At 49.2% G+C, this 21,821-nt stretch overlaps 1 protein-coding gene across 1 annotated transcript in view; it reads right to left on the bottom strand.

The window, feature by feature from the left end:
* The window catches only part of Pik3r5 (phosphoinositide-3-kinase regulatory subunit 5), a 58,285-nt gene that overhangs the window by 9,614 nt on the left and 26,850 nt on the right, over nucleotides 1–21,821 (bottom strand). The window contains exons 2-5 of the mRNA XM_051167628.1: nucleotides 10,965–11,080; nucleotides 9,087–9,187; nucleotides 7,948–8,016; nucleotides 6,914–7,052 (exon numbers count right to left, since the gene is read on the bottom strand). Coding sequence (XP_051023585.1) covers nucleotides 6,914–7,052; nucleotides 7,948–8,016; nucleotides 9,087–9,187; nucleotides 10,965–11,067 — 412 coding nt within the window. The 5' untranslated portion in view covers nucleotides 11,068–11,080. The remainder of the gene's footprint in view (nucleotides 1–6,913; nucleotides 7,053–7,947; nucleotides 8,017–9,086; nucleotides 9,188–10,964; nucleotides 11,081–21,821) is intronic.

Genomic DNA, 21,821 nt, shown 5'->3' with positions numbered 1-21,821 from the left:
TAGGGCCTGAGCTGGGGACATACTGGAAATGACCAACACTGGATGTGGGACTTTTCCTGTACAAGGGAGTCCCCCCATGGGAGCACAGTGCTTGCCTAAAGACAAGAACAGCCGGGCTCCTGCAGGTGTAGGAGTCACCCATCTTGTTAAATGGGAGAGGACTCACGTCACCATGACTTTTGGAGGTGAGTAGGTGTAAGTCCCCGTGTGCTTGTCCGTGTGGGAGTGCGCGAGCTGTCTGCTGCCTGGCTCCTGTTTCCTTGCCTACACACCGAGAAGGCCAGTCTCTACACCAGGAGCTAGTCTAAGGCTGCGCAGGACCCACGCTTGCCACGCTGAACATACTGTGAGCACACAGAAGTGTGACATCTCCATCATTATTGACAATAGAAGCCTTGCTTTGATGGGTAGACTCAGAGGCCAAGCAACCTGCCCATAGCGGGCATGTGCCACAAGGTCCATATGCCTTCTCTCACACTTGCCTGTATAGCTTGGACAAGGGCAAGTGAAATTTTCACCACTTATGTATACGTTGGGGATGTTATGTCATTTCCTCATCCAGTAGGACTGTATGTGGCCCAGTAAGACACAACCCTTGGGGTCTGCGCGCATTCAGAATTGCCGACCATCTCACATGCCAAGTGCCCGTTTTACCAGATCAGTCCTTAGCAGCCAAGTACAATATCCTGTATCTCCGTGTAAGCAAGGAGTCAACACACTCAATAAGCACATAGACTGAAGCCTAAAAGGCTGTGCTGCAGGGGCTGACGCCATTGGGGGTGGGGTCAGGACGGAAGGGGAGGCCCTCCTTTAATAGCCAGCCCATCTCCTCCATACATGGAGACTACCAGCTGTCTCCCAGGCTGTATTGGAGGCAGGCCCAGATTCACAGGCCCCCTGTCATCTCTTTATGACTTTGACAGGACCTATCTCTGACGTTATCAGCATCCCAAGGCTTATTGCCTCCCGCAAGATTGAAATCAACAGAAGCAGCACCCACCTCCATAGACTGCCCTGAGAGAGAGGCAGCACGGTGCTCCTATTGCTCAGGTGGGGAAACTGAGGCTTATGTATGCTCCACGCCTTAGCAAAGGGTCTCACAGCCAGTGAGTAGCAGGCTCTGACCCAGGGTTTGGAACCAGCAGTCTGGTACCAAGCCCAAAGAACCACCACGCTGCCTGGGCATCTCCTTCAAAGGGTTCACGTTCCTGGGCCTGTACTCCAGCCTTCACCTAACTGCCTTTCTTGCTCAGGCTCACTACAGATAGGCGGGGGTCACACAGAAATAAGTTCCATAAAAAACAAAACAAAACAAACAAACAAACAAACAAAACCCCCACACTAAGACATTCTCCAATAAGCCTCCTCCAGGTTATGTAGAAGGAGATAATTTTTTATTTATTTATTTTGGTTTTTCCGAGACAGGGTTTCTCTGTGTAGCCTTGGCTGTCCTGGACTCGCTTTGTAGACCAGGCTGGCCTCGAACTCACAGCGATCCACCTGCCTCTGCCTCCCGAGTGCTGGGATTAAAGGCGTGCACCACCACTGCCCGGCGAAGAAGGTAATTTTATTTAACCCACTACTTGCTCAGAACTGGGACTCGGCTTCTGTGGAATTAGAGGCTCCCTTATGGACTGAGAAACAAGTGTTTTGCTGTTGCTCCATTGGGACGGTACCGCCCAAAGCTCTGGCTCCGTCAGAGGTGTCTAGATGAGGAAAGCTATGTTTGTGTCTAATGTTCTCAGTTTGTATCTAATGCCGACATCTTGTTCTAGCTTGTGTGAGAAATTTACAGCCCTTTCTCCTGTTTTTTTTTTTTTTTTTTTTTCTCCTGGGGTTTTCTGTTTGTTTGCTTGTTTGTTTGTTTGCTTTTTGTTTGTTTTGAGACAAGGTCTCTTTATGTACCTCTGGCTGTCCTGTAGACCAAGCTGGCCTTGAACTCACAGAGATATACCTGCCTCAGCTTCCCAAGCCCTGGGATCAAAGGTGTGCACCACCACACCTAGACATTTTCCTGCCTCTCTCTTTAAAAAAATTTTATTTATTTATTTATTTATTCATTTATTTATTATGTATACAATCCTCTGCCTGCATGTACATCTGCAGGCCAGAAGAGGGCATCAGATCACATAGATGGCTGTGAGCCACCATGTGGTTGCTGGGAATTGAAGCCGGGACCTCAGGAAGAGCAGCTGGTGCTCGGAAACACTGAGCCATCTCTCCAGCCCTTTCCTGCCTCTCTTGAGGCCAGCTCCACTACCTCGCTGTCGGCTCAGCGATGGATGGACTCTAAGTTCAATACAGGCTCAGAATATACCTGTGGGGGCCTTTGAGCCGTTTAAAGAAGATCCTTTGGGACCAGGAGAGGCCATGGTTTCCTATTTCTGTCCTGCTTACAGTCTAAGAGGAATGGGCATCTGTGTGGGAGCTTCCTGCTCCCAGTGCCTGACTTCTCCCCTCTCATCACAGTCCAGGGAAATACCAAGGACTTTCATCAGCGAGGGGCCACCCCTCGATCTTCCCTGCTTGGGCAAAGGGCCCATCCTCCTCCATTTCCTCCATCAATGGCTGCTCCTACTCCGGAGCTTAGTGTACCATCACGGACAGGGTCTCGGCCTCACACCTGTCTCTCCACATCTGTTTGCTGGGCTGTTTGTTACTTCTGAACAACAGCCCACACACAGGCATCTCAAGGCATCGCGTGTATCCGGCTAAAGCCAGCCGCGTGGTTCTGCTTGAAAGTGGGAAGCCGTGTCTCCATAGGAGATGCCCCTACAGAATCTCCCTGGACCACCTCAAACAAAGGAGCCACTCAGGTTCGTGTGCACAGAGGCGGCACTGGCAAGGCACCTGAGGGTTAAATCCTTTCTCTTGAAATTGCGAAAGGACAGGAAAGCTTTGTCTCCTGGAAAAGGATTCCAGTCAACAGCCAGAAGCCAAGGCAAGTTCATGAAAGAAACTGGCCTTACGCTGATGGTTCATTTAGGACGCCTTGTTAAGCTGGGTCGGCAGACTGTCTGCTGAGAATACCCTGGAGCATCTAGTAACTTCACCAGGCCTTAAGATCTCTAAACTTAGCTGGACATGGTGGTGCATGACTTTAATCCCAGCCCTCGGAAGGTAGAGGCAGCAGGATCATTGTGAGTTTGAGGCCAGCCTGGTCTATAAAGTGAGTACAGGACAGCCAAGGGTTACACAGAGCAACCCTGTCTCTGAAAAACCAAAAAAGAAAAGCCTTTCCATCACGAGGAGAAGACCATCTTATAGAAAGGTTTTGGGGCTCACCAGCCCCACCCACCACCTACTCTGCTTATTTGTGCTGACTGGTCGTGGGGAAACAGATGACAAAAGTCAGACAGATCAGCTGACCGGCTGGAGAAGTAAGCCCTGGGCCCTTACAAAGGAATCCACAAACAAACTTCAGTCCTGACCTTGTTAGCACTCCTGAGTTGGGGGATAGAAGCCTCTGTCAGCTTGTGTTTACCGTATAAGACGGCAGTTAAACGTTGCTGACACCAAACACAACCTGGAGTAAATAAACATTACAATGGAAAAGCAGAAGACTTACAATGCACAATGTACTGGGGGGGGCGAGAGTCTGTCAACTAGTTAGCCAACATCCTTTGATCTAAGTGCTGCTTTAAGAATATCATTTTTTAAAGATTTTATTTTATTTTTTATTATGTGTATCTATGGTGCTTGTGGGAAAATGTCTACGTGAGTGCAGGTGATCCAGGAGGCCAGAAGAGGGCGATGGAGTCCCTGAGATCGGAGTTAAGGTGGCTGTGAGCCGCTCAAGGTGGGTGCTGGGAACTAAACTCAGATGACCCGCGAGAACTCTCTTTGCCCTTAATTGCTGAGCCGTTTCCCCAGCCTCCATCTTGGAGAACTGGATAGCATTCTACGGAATGGCTCTGCTACCATAGACTGAAGTACGGCCATCGTGCAGTGGTCAGGAAGAACGCACCTGATGACCCTTCTCTGTGCTAAGCCGTTGCGCAGCCATGGCCAGTCTTCTGGACTGAGCTCCAAGAACAGGATGGCAGCGTGGAAGGGCAATGCTGGAGCTAATCCAGATCTCTTTCCCATCAATACTGATATTCACGATGCATATGAATCATATCCTTGTTTATATTTTCACTGGTGTGTCTGACAGTTTTTTAAATTGACTCCATGTGTCTGAAATAATTTCTATCACCACACACATATATATAATACAATATACAATATATGTGTGTGTTTGTGTGTATGTGTGTGTATCTATGTGTGTATATATGTGTGTGTCTATGTGTGTATATATATATATATATATATATATATATATATATATATATATCTGTTCCACTTAGGAGACTTCAGTTGTACGCTTCCAGACCCCTCGCAGCTCCCTGTGGCTTTTACCTTAGGGATGGGCTCCGTCTCTCTTCTCCAGTCCAGGGCCACATACCCATTTTCCTTCTATTATTTTTTTTCTTCTACTCACTTTTAAAATGATCTGCCAGTTATCCTGATGTCATTTATTAAATGAGTGAGCTCTTTCATTACTGGTTTGAGGGTGTCTCTTTGCCGTATCACAGCGTTTATGTATTTAAATTGTTTTTAGATATCACCTTCTGTTCTATTAGTCGGTTTCTACACAGATACGAGCCGTTTTATTAACTGTAGCATTATTAAAGACCTAGTAATAAAAATGCTTCCTTCCCAGTCTTTTCTAAGAACTCATAAATAAACACAGAGCAAATGAATAATTAACTGTTTCTGTAGAACATCTATAATTTCAAATAGGCTTTAGTCGTTCCATTTTAAGTGACCTTGGTACTTTGATTTGGTTACATTATTTTCATGGTGGCTGACGCTATTATCATCTTGGCTCAATCCTACAATATATCTCTTCAGTTAATAGTCTTCTAGTAAGGACTGACTTCTCTGTGTAGGCTGGTCACATTTCTTGTTTTATTATATTTTTTCAGGTTTTTTTTTTTTTGTCTCTATTGTGGTCCCCCTCCTCTTCCCATGGCTCCTTTCATTTCCCCCTCCCGCTCCCCTCTCTGTCTGTATTTCCATTGAAATGGCCTCACTCTGTGGCTCAGCTGGCTCTCAAACTTAGAATAATGCCCTCCTGCCTCTGGCTCCAGGGTTCAGGATGTTTTCCTACTAGGTGGGGCTGGCAAAAGGGTAGGTTTAATCTGCCTTTTCTGACTCTGAGTTACCCCCGCTGGGCACACTTAGATAAGCAGTCGGGTGTTATAAAATTAAAATGTTATCTCTTCCAGATGAAGAAATAGTTTTGGTTCTTTTTTTTTTTTTTTTTTTTTGCATAGGCAAAATACACATAAAGGAAACCAGAACGACGCTCAAGTTTAGCGGGAAATGCTTATAGCAGTTCCCTTGGGTTGCTGCCATATTAAAAATATTTCTGTGGCAATAGCTTTCGTGTATTGCGGGGGGGGGGGCGGGTTCATATCAAAAAGGAGTGTTGGCGCCAAGCAAGTGCTTTAGAGGCGTCTGCTGAGGCGACTTCCCTGAAATAGAGGCGTGGTGGTGAGTTACTGTGCTCTGGGCGCCCTCTGAGGGAGCCAGACTTGGTTCTCCTTCGACTGGCTCTGTCACGACTCTCTTCTGATTCTCACTTTAAAGCAGCACGTGGCTCTGTAGGAAAGGGTGCTTGCTGCCCAGCCTGATGGCCTGATCCCCTGAACCTACGTGGTGGATGGCTCTGAGCTGTCCCCTGACTTCCATAGGCCGAGCGAGGTACACATCTGCCTCACCACCCTACTCAAAATAAGTAAGTGCGGTTGGAAACAGCAGTAAACAGCAGTCACAGTTTCTCAAGCACTCTTATTTTTCAACCCTTAAGTACGAAAGAACCTGGAAACACACACTCTGTCTGCACTTGTCAGGGCAGCCCGTCAGCCCCTCCATTCTTAGTAGCAGGCGCTGTCCCTGGGAAAGCCACACCTGCAACTGCCTTTCTGCTCTTAAGGGGCCTTTCTGGGGACTTCTCTGAGTGGCCTGCACAGCCCGGGAGACCCCCTAGCTAATCAAAGGTTCTCAACCTTCTTAACACTGTGGCATAGTATGGTGTATTTTGATGCTAATTACTGCTTGTTGTCTGTGTGACCCACCTCTTGCTTAATAAAATGCCATCCCACCTGGGCAGGGCGAAGGAGATAGATGGGGCTAGGAGAGAGAGAGGAATTCTGGGAAGAAGAAAGACTACCATGAGGAGAAAAGAGAGAGACCTGAAGAGAGGAGAGGAAGACCGCCATGGGTTAGCTGGAGGAGAAGCACATGGCCGGCGGCGTGGATGGAGAATCCGGCCCAGATGAAGAACATTAGCAAGGGTTTGGGATTATGGACGGGAGGTAACTTGATAGAAGTTATTGGAAGCAGATGGCATGGGATTGAGGCAGGGATCCCATGCCTGCCCCACTATGGGAAGTAGTTTAGAGGACTGATATCTACCCTGCCCCAGGTGTCTGTGTCTTGATTGATTGCTAGCCGGGCCTATAGATAATACAGATAATTTTATAAAACAGCAGTGACCCTTTAATGCAGTTACTCAAGTTGCTGTGGTGACCCCCAACCATAAAATTATTTTTGTTGCTACTTCATTACTGTAATGGATCATAATGTAAATATTTTTAGAGATAGAAGTTTGCCAGAGGGGTAACGACCCACAGGCTGAGGACCGCTGTCTGAGCTAATCAGAGTAGGTGCTTCCCCTGGCACCTCACTTCTCATGTTGACTGTTTTAACTTGTGCAAGCTCAACCTTCTGACAACGGATCAGTATACCATAAAGAGGGCACCCCAAGCTCCTTAGCAGGGTGTGGGCAAGGATGAGGTGGGTCATGTGCGAAAGAAATGCTAGTTATTCAGGCCATGTGGTCCCTGGCCCGCTTGGTACTCACCAGGGGCCTTGAGTTCAGCGTCGATGAAGGTGAGCAGCTCTTGGCAGATGCTGCAGTAAGGGACTGGCCAGGTCAGGAAGCAGTGGTAGGTGCTGGCTGCCTTCAGAAGGAGGTCCGAGTCTGGTGGGAAGTGTGGTGTCTAGGATGGAAGGGACAGTAGGAAGACAGTAGGTACCCGGGCAGTGGTGGCACACGCCTTTAATCCCAGCACGTGGGAGGCGGAGGCAGAGGCAGGAGCATCGCTGTGAGTTCTAGGTCAGCCTGGTCTACAGAGTGAGTCCAGGACAGCCAGGACTACACAGAGAAACCCTGTCTTGAAAACCCAAAGACAAAACAAACAAACAAATGAAAAATGAATAGGTGAGAACGAGTTCGCTTATATTCCCAGGGCAATTTCTGCTTCCTTCCTGGAAAATCTCACAGAGGACACACATTTCCTGGGAGCAGGATGCCCCAGGACAAATCAGGGAAAACTGAACCACAGATGGGCAGGTTGATGCCACGAGTGTCTCTTATGCCAATGAGTCTTGTTTTCATCAAATAAACTCAGGTTTTCCCAATACTCGTGGAAGCCTCTCTGCAAAGCTATGAGCTCAGAGGTCATTATAAATGGCACCAAGGCGTCTACTTGTTTTTTAAGGAACCATCTTCAGTGCAAATGATATTCATATGCAAATATCCTCCCGAGAGGGAAATACTTTTATTCTCTGGGTGGCCTGTGTTCAGTGTACCAGCAGCCGTTTGGTCCACCAAATGGTGGAAGGCCAGGAATGAATGCTTCAGGTAAAGCTGACCCTAGGGTGAAATATTAGACAGACATAAAAAGAATCTCTCAGTGTAATTTCTCATGGCCATGCCATGACACGGTCCCTTCATGGAAATCCAGGGATAGCAGGCACCACGGCAGCCATCTGTAGTCACTAGAGGCTTCCCAGGGTGGGACGCTAAGATCCTGTCTCAAGTGTCATGGCTCCCAAGTTTCTCCTCACTCCTCCCGCCTCCTCCCTCTCAGCTCCTAGCCCACCTGGACTTACACAAAGGACAGTGGAATAGAAGAGAAGAGCCAGCGGGGCGAGGAGGTCATAGGTGCCCTTCTCTTGGACCTGTGGCGATGACAGGGAGGGAGGTCAAGGTCTGCAGGCCACTGGGCAGCTTGTGGGCGGGAGGCACACAGAACAGCCACCATCTCTTCTGTGCTGACCTCAGCAGATCGAGTCAGACATCGGTCTTCTCTCCCACAACTTGCTTGAGACCTTCCGCAAACCCCTCCCTCCTGCTCCAGGGAAGCAAGTCCTTTACATGTGAGTTTGGGAGTTAAGCACTTCAGGGACTGAGGTGTGGGGTGAGGGGTGGGGGGGTGACCCTTGGGTTGATTTGCTTGTGATCAGCAAGTTCAGGTACCAGGATGCCAGGATGATGGCTCTGAACGCTGCAATCAGTAACAAACTTAAATGATGAACTTTCCTTCCAGGGATATAACCAGCTACGAGAGAAAGTCACCTTTACAGCTCAGTCATGCATTAAAAAAACAAAAATTAAAATTAAAAAAAAATCACACAACTTAAAAAGCTGGGTGTGGTGGCACATGCCTTTAATCCCAGCACTTGGGAGGCAGAGGCAGGCAGAGCACTGTGAGTTCGAGGCCAGCCTGGTCTACAAAGTGAGTCCAGGACAGCCAAGGCTACACAGAGAAACCTTGTCTCAATAGTTAACTAACTAACTAACTAAATAAATAAATAAATAAAAACAAATCCTCTGTGAAACAGCTAGAGTCATTCTGGAGACTGGACCCTAAGCGTTAAACACACTCTTCAGTCATAACAGCTGAGCTGTTGGAGGGCGTTCCCCTTCCCAGTCAGTTTTCTCTTCTGCTCTGCTGCTCTGAACCCTTCTGAGGGAAGGAATTCAACAAAGCTCCCTAATTCCTTCTCAACTTGGGAGCATCATCTATCCTAAGATGTAGCTTGCGCTCAGGCTCACACAGCCCCTGTTACCTGTTTACCCAGGACAGAACACGCCTTTCCCAAAACGACTCAGTGCACAAGCACAGCTGATGGGCTCCTGGGGGCTGGGCAAGCCCTCCGGATGGTCCAGGAGCCTCAGAGCTGACCTATGTCTTAACTCTCCAAGGTCAATGACAGCTGTGCTCATCAGTCTCCTGCGTTGCCCTCACCTCTCGGGTTTTCTGTAGGATCTGTTCCAGGAGGATGAGGAAGTGGCCCGGGTCCCTGCTGACCAGCTCCTGTAGGCTCCAGCAGTTCAGGCACAGCCCGGCTAGACAGAAGGCAAGTTAGGCCAGTGGTTAGCTTCAGGTAGAGCTGGAGAGGAGAGGGTCCATTCAGGAACTCTGCTGTAGAAGAGTATACCTAATGTCCCTTTCTAAAGAGAGAGTTGGAGAAATGCCGTCACTCAAAGACCCCAAGCTCCGTCGGGACATATTGAAGCCGGACCTGGTGGCACAGGCCTGCGACCCCAGCCTTTGAGAAGCTGAGGCAGTTGGATCATGAGTTCAGGGGGCACAAGTGGCTACATAGTTAGGGTTAGCCTGGGCTAGCCTGGGCTATACAGTGAGACGTCCTAAGTAGCAATAACAATGATGACAACAAAACAACAACAACAAAAATGCCCACAAGACATAGTGACCTGCTCTTATTCCTCTGTCTGCAGGGAGCTCCTTAGCCATGGCATTGTCCAACTGAACTAGGATCCCTTAGAGGCCAGTGAACCTGCTGAGACTCTGCCCTGCACCTCTGGTGGTCCCAACAGTCGTCCCTGGCCAGCTTTCCTATAGCGATGCCAATTCCTGCCAGAGGCAAGGAAGTTGGGACCAGAGGTAGAAATTGCTAGAAGAATATAAAGAAAGGAGCTGCGAGGTGCCCCACCCCAGACCCGAGACTGAGGAGTCTGTGATGGTCACGGGGCTTCCCAAAACTGCTTGGCAGAGGAGCCCTGGGGAGGGGAAGCTCCAGTCACTCAGCTGACAGGCTCTGAACACTTGTCACTGACTTCCCCAGACTGTCTTAATGCGCTGATCCCTGATTTCCCCGAAGTCAGCAAGGGCAAACCCCTAAAACTTAAAGAGGCGACCACAGGGATGGATGGGGCTGCATCCGTGGGGTGGAGAGTGAGCGCAGCAGGGGTAAAGGAAGGGGGCATGGCTGTGCTAGTGCAGGACCTGACCACCCACTCTGTGCTAGAATGGGGCTTAGGCTTTTGCACACATCCTCTCTGCGCAGTCCCCCATTTTCTAATAATTACTATTCCCATTATCCAGACAAGAAATTGGGATTCCAAAAAGACAAGTGGGGTGTACAAGGTTGTGCAGCCAGTAAGTCTTAGCAAACCTATCTAACGCCAAAGGGCAGAGAAAGCTGTCCACAGAGGTGGCATCTGAGCTGAGACCAGCATAAGAAGAGGCCAGCTACCAGGGAAGAGATCCAGGCAGCAAGCGCAAAGGTCCTGAGGCAGGAAGGAAGCAGGTACGTTCAATAAACAGCGGGCATCGACCTCCCAACAGGGAGCTAAGCGACCCCGTAAGTAAGAAGATCTTAGCCTGCATAAGGCACCCTCGTAACTAGGCACCCGGCCTCCTGCACCAGAACCACCTCAGCCTGCAGATGCTCTGCAGCCTAGCTGAGAGTCAGCGAAGAGCAGAGTGGGGCTCCGGAAACAGCTAGAAGCAAACAGTCTCTGTGGAGAGATGCTTGCAGTCCTAGCTGCTCTTTTGGAGAGAGTGGCTGCGCTTCTAACAGCTTCAATTTTGTCTCAAGGGACCTGTGTCTCTGCAGATTGCTAAAGGGACAAGACAGTGCTAGAAAAAGGAGGAAGAAGATTATGTGAGAGAAAGCAGGGGTGCCTTATACAGAGGACTTTAAAGAGGGCTGTGCCTGCCTCCCGCTCCGGTGATGTTTGAGGATGTGTCCACCTGGCGGCACACAGGCATGGCAACTGAATCTACCGGCGGCCACACCTGGCCTCTGAGGCTTCATCCTGCCTCTGGATGGACCCTCCACCTGAGGGTCTGGAACGTCTCCTGGTTCCCCAGACCTACCTGACCAGGGCGCAGAACGGCGTCCGAGGCTCAGTCCATGCAAGCATCGCTCCAGAGCATGCTGGATGCGGTCTTCTGTGCACGTTGTGGCTGCTGGCTGCATCCTGAGTCATTGCCTGCACAGGGGATAGACACTGGTCAGCTTGTTGGGCTCCCTTCCAGGAGAACACCGGGATGGACACTCACAGCCTACTCGGATGCTGTAGGCACCGTGCACTGAGGCTCCCAACTGTCTACGGGGAACGGGACAGCTTCCAGAAGGTTCATCTATCTGTATGGCAGGAAAAGAGCAGCCCTAGGGCATAAAAGCATGAAGGTGAAGCAAAGGAGGGCTCCAGGATGGGCACAGAGCAGAACATGGGACCTGCCTGCACGCCAGACAGTAGACAGTGTTGCCAAGTGCCCAGGAAATTCCCAGAGATGCCCAGAGAATGGCCAGACCTCAGACATCTGGGTAAGGGACCTCCAGGGGTGAATCAAAAACCATGTGGAGGGTTTTCTTGTGAATTTCCAGACCAGTGTCTCCTAGTCGTACAGGGGTGAGGCTATAGGGTCCTCTCCTCATGCTGGACACCCCAACACCAGACTAGGGCTAGAACGAGGGAGGCGGAGAGTCTCTCCTCACACCTTCCCTCACCCCTATCCGTTCGACCTTAGCTCAGAAGCCTAGGTCCTCTCTCCTTTAACCTTTTTGCAATCTCTCCAGAACCTTTACCCACCCACCCCCACGCACCGCCACTCACCCCAACTCCCACACTACCCCCCCCAGTCTACCTTTTCATGAGGCCTAGCTGGCCCAGCTAGAAGGCCAAAGGAGGGGACTTTGCATGGGGTTTTAACATCAGGCGGGAAACTGGGAATATGGCCAACCCTATGTCTCGACTCTGAAGAGGGCTCATCGGGTCCTTTGGAAGTCACAGCAGGCAGCTTGGCACAGTGGCTAGGCCAGGTTGTGGTGTCCATCAGAGGGAACCCCAAGCCGGGCGTGGTGGTACACACCTTTAATCCCAGCACCCAGGAAGCAGAGGCAGGTGGATCGCTGTGAGTTCGAGGCCAGCCTGGTCTACAAAGCGAGTCCAGGACAGCCAAGGCTACACAGAGAAACCCTGTCTTGAAAAACCAAGACAAACAAACAGAGCAAACCCCAAGCTGGACCCTGATTTTTGCTAGTCTTAAGATTGGTGGCAAAGGCCTGAGCTTTCCCCAAACCTCAGTTTGCTCGTCTGCGAAGCGGAGATGATGATGGCGGCAGATGTCAGAGGCTGAGGGGAGGGCACAGGGACTGAGCATCCACTGTGAGAGCTCCACCATGCAACTGTCTCTGCCACACTCGCCCGCCCTCAGGGATTCATTTTTTCTCCTCAGGCACTGTCCCTGGCCTGTGAGGCCAGGTCATCTGGGAAACTGAGGAAGTGATGGAACAGTTTTGTGGATCTGAGGACCAACCAGGAAACCAGAAGAGGAAGCAGAAGTTCCGAACGGAGCCATGCAAACGACATGCAAAGAGGGATGAGCTCCCCCACTCACATCCAGATGGCCAGATCCCAGAGTCTCAGCCTAGGCAAATCCTCCTCTACCTCCCCACCTGAGAGTACAAGCACCCCTTGAAAAAAGTAAGGTCTTTTATAACCTGGTCCACCAATACCCCTGGAGAGTGACGCATCATGAACCTGGGATAGCAGTAGCACCCAATGAACCACCCTGTCTCTCATTTCCTGACCACCTACTGTGTGCCACAGGCAGAGCAGGCATGAGTTCCTGGGTAGAAAACTACAACCCTCACAACTATGCACAGAGGGACTCCTGGGGGATGACATATGCTATGAAGGGCCGATGGCGCTGGGAGAGGGCCAGCCGGCCAGCCCACACCACATTGTTTAGGGTCTACAGAGAAGCGACTTAAAGTCAGATAGTTTTACCTAGCGCTAAATGCGAGAAGGACTATTCCAGAAAGATGAGATGGTATTGCCAAAGCCTGGGTGTGGACGTGAGCTTGCCAAGGACCTAGACCCTGTAGCCAGGGGGGTCAGGACATTGAGCCTGTCCAGAACACAGCCTAAGCCAGGGTTCATGGTGCTGGATGCTGGGATGGAGAAGTGGGTTCAGAATATATTCACTTACAATTCATGACCATGTCCCTGAATGTTAGCCCTGGTGATGCCAGGATGCCTCAAGGTGTCTGTAAGGCCTTTTACAACAGCTGTCATGTTTGCCTTAGGACCAAGGTGGATTCCACGGTCTCAGAGAGACGGGACAGTTTCCTTGCTGGGCTCCTTTATCATGTTGGGCTGTACTGGTACCCAGTGTGGCTGAATGACCGTGGGGTTAACGGCTGTGATGAGCCCCTGGCCTCACTGACAGCCCAAACACTAACCCCTATCCAACATGTCCATCAGCCCTAAGCTGACAGCCCCTGCTGAGGGAGCTGGAACAGTAGGAATCCTTCATAAAGACAGCCTTGGAGACCCATGCCACACCCCAGCCTCTGTCCTCATAGCTGCTTCCCCATCAACCCCAGGCCAAGTTCTTGAGGGAGATAGGAAGTCACCCCACAGGTCCTTCAGAGAAATATGGAAGCTGGAGGGGACAAGGAGCTTGCTCTAGGCCACCAGGAGCAGGGCGGGAAGTCATACCGCTCTCACCAACCCAGGGGAGCAAGTAGGACTTTCCTTTCTCCCTAGCTGTGGCTGGACCCCTAACCCCAAGCACAAAGCACTGAGTGTCCTACACTCCAAAGTTCCCTGGAGAGGAAGCTCAGCACTTAAGAGCACTTGCTGCCCTTGCAGAGGATCCGAGTTCGGTTCCCAGCACCTACACCGTGTACTCACACCGTTGGATTGCAAAGAGGAAAAGGGTCGCTGACTGTTCTGGAAGGTTTATGCCCCTCTCGAACCAGAGGCTTGAGGGATCTGAAGAGAGCGCCTGAGGATACGAGCGTCCGTCCGATTAGGTGAGGCACCAGCAGGTGTGTTGGCAGGGAGCAGGGGAAGAGGCAGAGGGGCCGCTTGCAAGTCCAGTGGACCACCATCAGGGTGGGGAAGCCTAGCAGTGAGAGACAGAAGGCTGGACCACCTCTGCGGGGACAGTAGCGGGGCTGGAGGAAAAACTGGGCAATTAGTGCCATGGAGGGACCAAATAACTTGCCTGAGTTGACACAGCTCAGAGGTGGCGAAGGCAGAATGCAAACCCGGGGAGTCTAAGTTCTTAACTCTGTACGCATTGTTCTTCGGGGTGTCAGATGCAGTCAGAAAAGAAAGAAAACCAATGCTTGTCTCCACTCCAAGTGAAAACTCAGTTCCAGGGATGTGACTTGGTGAGATTTACATCTCCGGTTGCTGCTGATCTTAAGCCCTGACATGTCAGTCTACACCAGCTGCCCAGCCCAGCTGCCGTCTTCCAGAAAATGAGCACTCTTTTTTTTTTTTTTCAAGACAGGGTTTCTCTGTGTAGCCTTGACTGTCCTGGACTCACTTTGTAGACCAGACTGGCCTCGAACTCACAGTGATCCTCCTGCCTCTACCTCTCAAGTGCTGGAATTAAAGGCGTGCGCCACTACCGCCCGGCCTAAAATGAGCACTCTTATTAGCCAGAGAGGAGACACCATGGGCCCTGCCTCCCTAGCCTGAGGGATGGGTAGAACTGTGAGCTGACTGTTAAGTCACCCCTCTGGCCAGGCCCTGAAATTATGGACAAGCTGGTTCTGCTGGGAGGCCAATGTGAGTCACCGTCGTCTGACACTGCCATGATGCAAACGTTGAGACACAAATGCTCAGTCGATGCTTTTTTATTTCTGCCATGCCCTTGCCTTTACAGGCATCAGAGCCCAGGATGCTGGTCAGCTAGCGGATGCCCCTGTCCAGTGCCTGCTGATCCACATCTTCCTCATCCTTCTCCCTGCGGCCTCGGTGCTCCCTGGTTCTAAGGAGACATGAAGGTCTTCTCTTTGGAAGAACCTGATGTCCTAAGAGCCCAGAGTGTCTGGTATGCTGGGCTCCCTGGCGTATGGAAGTCATCTAGGTGTTGGTCCAAGCTCTTAAAACTTAGTTAGGACCTAGAGTGACAGAGATGGCTCAGCAGTCACCAGTGCTGACTGCTTCTCCAAAGGACCAGGTTCCAATGGGACCTTTTTCAGAGGACCAGGTGGTATTCATCATTTCCCTTCCTGACGCTCAAAGAAACCACAGTTAACAACCATCCCCAACACTCATGTGTGACTCACAACCACCTGCATCTCTAGTCCCATGGATGTAACAACCTCCTCTGGCCTTCCTGGGCACTGGGTATGCACATGGTGCACAGACGGACACGCATGCGGACAAAACCCCCATGCACATAAAAATTTGTAACGATCTTTTTAAAGTTAGGATCTACTGAACGCTTGGCCCCGAAGGGCCTGAGGAAAGCGATCGAGGTCCAGTGGAGGGGCCCCTCGGTGAAGTGCAGAGATGAGAGCAGGCGTGGTCTCATCCAGAGTCCTCGGGTCAGCCCTTGTGCTCCATGCCTGTCCCTGCCTGCTAATTTTGGCCTGATGACTCAGTGTCATCAGCCGTTATTTATGGCTGTGGCAGGACTCCTATTGGCCCTGAGGAAGGGGTGACAGTAGGATGATATATTTTTCAAAAGCCAGGAAGCAAGACCTGTCTTGTTCAGTTTCTGATGCCCAACTCTGGGACCCCCCACAATTTCAGCACTGCTAGGCAGACTCCCCTGATGGGCAGCGTTGAAACACTCAACAACGGCTACTTCCAGGTCCAATTTCCTCTTCTGAGGCAGTGTGGAGGGCTGGCTGACCTTTCTGAGGACCCTGAAGAGAACAGAAAGGCTTACGCCGAGACACAGCAGAAGCTAAAGGCAGAGTCTGGGCCCAGACATGGGTAATCTTGGCAGCATTTGCTTGGATGGGGGGATCACACACCCTCTGTCTGCCACGTCTCAGGTCTCTCCGCTACGTTATTTTTGAATCACTTTTCTTATTTCCCCTAGAGTTACTGGAACAGGTTTTCAGATTCCTATCTCGTGAATGTCTAGTTTTCTGCCATCATTCTTTTTTTTTTAAATCAAAATTTCAAAATGTATTGGCAAGGACAGGAATTCCCATGTCACTCTTACAGTGATTTCTGAATCTGGGGTCATATGCCCTCTCTTCATGTTGTGTCACTATTCTGCCTAAAGTAAAGATTTGGATCTGTACTTGACATTTTATGGCAGACCAAAGCTGCTGAAATAATGATTTTTGACATTTACATTAGGTGCAGCGACTACGGTAATAGCATTGTGTGGACAGTGGCTGAAATTCTGGCTTGACTCACCGCTCACTGCACGTCGTTGTTTTCTGCACTTCTGTGTTTCAGTTCACTTCTTGCTCAGCCGGGCATTCTGAATAATGGCAGGCCAAGCGTGTGGCTAAGGTACGAGATCTCCTAAGTCATATGTCTTTCAAGAACTACAGCCTTACCAGTGGTAGATCTGGTGGCATTCACCATCCCCCACTCCTCCTGATGCTCACAGAAGCCAGCTAACAACACCAAAATGGCGGCATCAACAAAAAGAATTAGGCAATGTAATTGGGAAAAGATTAACACAGAAATTAATATTACCCAACTCTAAAATCAAGGTATATCCTAGGGGGAAAGGCCCCACTTATAATAGCCTCAAGAGGAGTAAAGATAATAAGCTTTTAAAACAAGCAATTGTTATGAATACAACGGTTGAGAGACAGAGAAGAAACTAGGAGCAAATGGGAATACACACCCTCTCATTTAGGCAGGATGATCCGGAATTACATATAAGCAAAGCAGAAAGGATCAAACGATTAGGGCTCCAAAATTCTTGGACATGGGAAGAAGCTTCATCACACTGGGTGTGTAGATGACGTCACAGAGGTAACGCCTGTATTAGTTATGCCTGCTGCTGTGGTAAAGCACCGTGACCAAGGCAACACGGGAGGAAGACTTTATGCGGGCATGTGGTTCCAGAGCCTGTAATCGTGCGGACAGCGTGACAGTGGCAGGCACAGTAGCCAGAGCAGGAAGCATCAGGCAGATAGAACAAACTAGAAATGGGTGAGGGTTTCTTCATTTTATTTTTAAAGCTCAAAGACCACTCCTGGTGACACACATCCTCTCTCAAGGCTACACAACTTAAACCTCCCTGAACAACACCACTAACTGGGGACCAAGTGTTCAAACACACAAGACTATGAGGGGAGGGAGGGGAGAGCATCACACTCAAAACACCACACACTGAAGAATCCCAGGGCACAAAAGGAAAGCGTGGATAAATTAGACCTCAGAGCCACAACTAAATTAGACCTAAGGACTTGCCTGTCATTTGGGCGATAACGGCCTACTATCCAGAGTAGGCAAAGGACTCCAGCAACTCAAACCCATCTCTATCCCCACCCTTCATCCCAAACAGACAAAGGACCTGAAAAGATATTTCTCCAGATAAACATGCAGGCGGCTAATAAATAACCACGTTTTCCTGTGCCGGTAAGATGCCTCAATAGGTAAAGGCAACGGCCACACAAACAGGCACTCTCAGTTTGATCTCTAAAGCCTACATAAAGTAGGAGAAAACAGACTTCACAGAACTGACCTCTGACCCCGACACATGGGCCATGGCAGGTGCACCCCACTCACAAACACAAGAACACCGATAACAATGTTTCGCTACTGGTCACTGTGGAAATGCAAATCAAAACTGGGCCGCTCCTATGACTATGGCTACTAATAACGAAACAACAGCAACAAAGTAAAAGGTTAGGCTGAGAAGAAGTCAGGACCTCATCTGGCTGCTACTGTGGGAATGTGAAACAGTGTAGCAGCCATGGAAGGACAAAATGGTTCCTCAAAAAGATGAACGGGGAACCGACATATGTTCCCATGACTCCACTTCTAGATACATGCTCAAGGTAACAGCAAGCAGACCATGAATGCCCATGCTCACGGCAGCACTAGTCACGGTGGTCAAAGACTGCAAGTAACCCAAGTGTCCATGGATAGTTGTATGGACAAATGAGATGTGATGTGTGTGGTGGTGGTGGTGGTGGTGGTGGTGTGTGTGTGTGTGTGTGTGTGTGTGTGTGTGTGTGTGTGTGTGTGTGTCACTCTCTGAAAGGAAGGAAATTCTAACACACAGCACAATGCAGATGAGCCTTGGGCATATTATGCTGGATGAAATTTAAAAAAAGAAATAAGCTAGTTGCAAACAGAGGGGTGCGTGATTGCACGTGTGTGAGGTACCTAGGGCAGACAGACACAGAAATAAAAGGCTGATTATTGGTTGCCAAGGGCTGAGGGAAGGAGATAGGAAGTGGCTTACTGGGTTCAGATACACGAGATGAAAAGAGTTCTGGAGGCCAATTGCACTGCTGGGTTAAGGGACTTAAGACGACCGAATAGGGGTGGGGGTGGGGCTCAGTTGGTAACGTGCTTGTGACCCTCAGGTCCACGTAAACGAGGCGTGATGGTGCATAACTGAAACCCAGCACTCAAAGAGTAGAGGCAAGGGGACCACACGGTCAGAGTCATCCTCGGTTACACAGTAAGGAAATATTAGATATAGTCATCTGTAGACATCTCACAATAATTGATATCTTTATGCCTTGGTTTTGTTCTGAAACACTGAACAGTTCACGTAGCCAAGTCTGGCTTCATAGACTCATACGCAGTCAAGACTGACCATGAACTTCTGATCCTCCTGCCTCTACCTCAAAAGTGCTGGCGCTGGGAGGACGGTCACATACAATCTCACCCGGTTTGAGTGAGGGTGAAGCTTCCACTTTCACTCTGCCATCTTCTGAGAGGCTCCCCAGACCTCCGCCAGGGCACTGAGAAACCCCAGAAGAAAGCCACGTCTTCCCCTCCTCACAGTGGTCAAGAGCCCCCTCCTGGCCCATGGTACCGGTAGGCAGTGGAACCTGGCCTTCTACCGGAGACAACAAGCCTCCCCATGCCACAGTAGGGGCTTTAAGGACAGTCTGGTGCAGCATCTGGCACTGGTAACTGCAGTAGCGAGGTCATCCTTTCTCCCACCATCACCATGGCAGCAGTGGCATGCCCTTTTCCCTTCTGGCCAGAGAGGACTAGGTGGAGGTCTAATAGAAAGCTGGACTCCCCTTCTACCCATTAGTAACAAGGACCCTCCCCAACATCGGAGAGGTTGAATACAGAACCAAGGCTTCCGCCTCCACCCGGCAGCGATGAGGCCAGGATCCTTACTTCCCAGATGGAGATTTGTCAGAGAAGGCAGCTAAAGCAGAAGGCTGAAATAAGATCAGATGCTCGTAACTCTCACAATACCTATAGTGGCCATGTTTGAATAAAAAAGGGGGAAGGGAACATGTCACAGGGCTGGGGAGATGGCTGGGGAGATGGCTGGGGAGATGGCTGAGAGTGTGCGTAAGGCTGAGCGTTTGAGTTTAGACCCCAGCACCTATGCAGAAAGCCAGGTGTGGTGCTGCGTATTTATAACTGGAGCACTGAACCCTGGGCATGGACAGGCAGATGCGGGAAGCTCACTGGGCAGCCAAACTAGGTGAATCAATTAGTGAACTCTGAGAGAGACTCAAAAAAAACAAAAAACAAAAAACAAAACAACAACAACAACAACAACAAAAAGAAAGAAAGAAAAGAAAAGAAAAGAAAAAGAAAAAAGAAAGAAAGAAAGGTCAAGGTGGAAAGAAATCGAAAAGCCACCTAATATTAACCCTTGACCTCTACATGCACACAAACATCACACACACACACACACACACACACACACACACACACACACACACACACTATCACATGTACATCTAAAAAATTGTCACATCAAGACCAAGGGAAGGAGCCGGGCGTGGTGGCGCACGCCTTTAATCCCAGCACTCGGGAGGCAGAGGCAGGAGGATCACTGTGAGTTCGAGGCCAGCCTGGTCTACAAAGTGAGTCCAGGACAACCAAGGCTACACAGAGAAACCCTGTCTCGAAAAACCAAAAAAAAAAAAAAAAAAAAAAAAGACCAAGGGAAGATGTCAGACTAAATGTTAAAAGCCATAGACACTGGACCAAAGACCCAGTCTGCAGTCAAAGCCGCTTGCTGATCTTGCAGAGGGCTCAGCTTCTGCTCTCAGAACCCACATCAAGTGGTTCACAGCTACCTATGACTCCAGTGCCAGGGAATCTGACGTCCTTTGGCTCTCACAGGCATCTATGCCCACATGCAGACACCCATACCCACACAAATAAAATATAAAATAAATCCTTTAAAAAGTCAATAGATGCCACTACTAGGATGACAGATGTTAAAATTTTTGTTGCTGTTGTTTAAGACAAGGTTCCTATGTGTGTAGTCCTTGCTGTCCTGGGCACACTTTGTAAACCAGGCTGGCCTTGAACTCACAGAGATCACCTACCTCTGCCTCCCAAGTGCTGAGATTAAAGGTGTGCACCATCACACCTGGCTAGATGTTAAAAATTTTAAAGTAGCCATCAGGGGAAATGCTTTATTGGGCAAGTATAAACTCCCTAAGCACAAAGGAAGGAAGGAAGGAAGGAAGGAAGGAAGGGTGAGCAAAGAAAAAGGAGATGAAAGTATTATTAAATGAAAATGAAAAATAAAATAACTAAATAAAAATTTAGCCAGGCTTGATGGTGTACACCTTTAATTCTGGCATTTGGGAAACAGAAGCAGGCAGATCTCTGTGAGTTCCAGGCCATCCAGAGAGAGAGAGAGAGAGAGAGAGAGAGAGAGAGAGAGAGAGAGAGAGAGACTCTGTGTCAAAAACAAACAAACAAAATCGAAGAAAGAAAGAAAGAAAGAAAGAAAGAAAAACTCAATGTATGAGCTGAACAACACAAGAGAGGGCAGAGCAAGAAAAACGTATGAACTTGAACTTTGATAAGAACGTCAGGACAAACACCGGGACTAAAGAAGACTCTGAACGACTTAACAAAAGACCTGATATTTACATCAACAAAGTCCCAGTAGAAAAAGAGGAAGAGAAGAAGTGGGAAAGTACTGAAGGGGGGGGGGGGGAGGGCTGGAGAGGTGACTCACACGGTAAGAGCACTTGCTGCCCTCACAGCCCTGGGTTTGGTTCCCAGCACCCACGTCAGGCGGTTCACAACTCAGTTCTAGTTTCTGGACCTGATGCCTTCTTCTTCTGGCCACAGCAGACACCAGGCACACATGGCTCATCTACATTACACGCAGGCAAACACTCACATACACAAAATAAAAGGATCTTTTAAAAAAATCGACAGGCTGGAGTTTATAAAAGTTTTAAACTTCTATTCCTTGAAAGAGTTCGAGGCCAGCCTGGTCCACAAAGCCAGGGTTACGCAGAGAAACCTTGTCTTGGAAAAAAAAAAAAAAAGAAGAAGAAGAAAAAGAAAAAAAAAAAAGAATTATAAAGTAAATAAAAAACAAGCTGGAAACTAGAAGAAAATCACACACATACGCATGCACACATGCACACATGCACACACACACACACGCATGCACACACGCGCACACACGTGCACACACACGCATGCACATGCACACACGCGCATGCACACGCACGCACACACATATGCATGCACACATGCACACACGCATGCACATACACATGCACGCACGCACACATGCACACACACACACACACACACACACACACACACACACACACACACGTGCGCATGCGCTTGCTATCCCAGAAGTGAACTTATGCTTAACAAAAGATCCACAAGCGGGACAATGAACACATTAAAATATCATCAGAACAGTCAGTCATCAGCAAAATGTAGATTTAAAACCACAACCCAACACTAGAATATGAAAAATAAAAATTAATAATACCATGTTGATGAGGATATGAAACAATAACACATT

The sequence above is a fragment of the Acomys russatus genome, chromosome 25 (assembly GCF_903995435.1).
Source record: "Acomys russatus chromosome 25, mAcoRus1.1, whole genome shotgun sequence".
NCBI lineage: Eukaryota > Metazoa > Chordata > Mammalia > Rodentia > Muridae > Acomys > Acomys russatus.
Note: the sequence above shows the minus strand (reverse complement) of the source record. Positions and strands in the feature narration are given on the sequence as shown.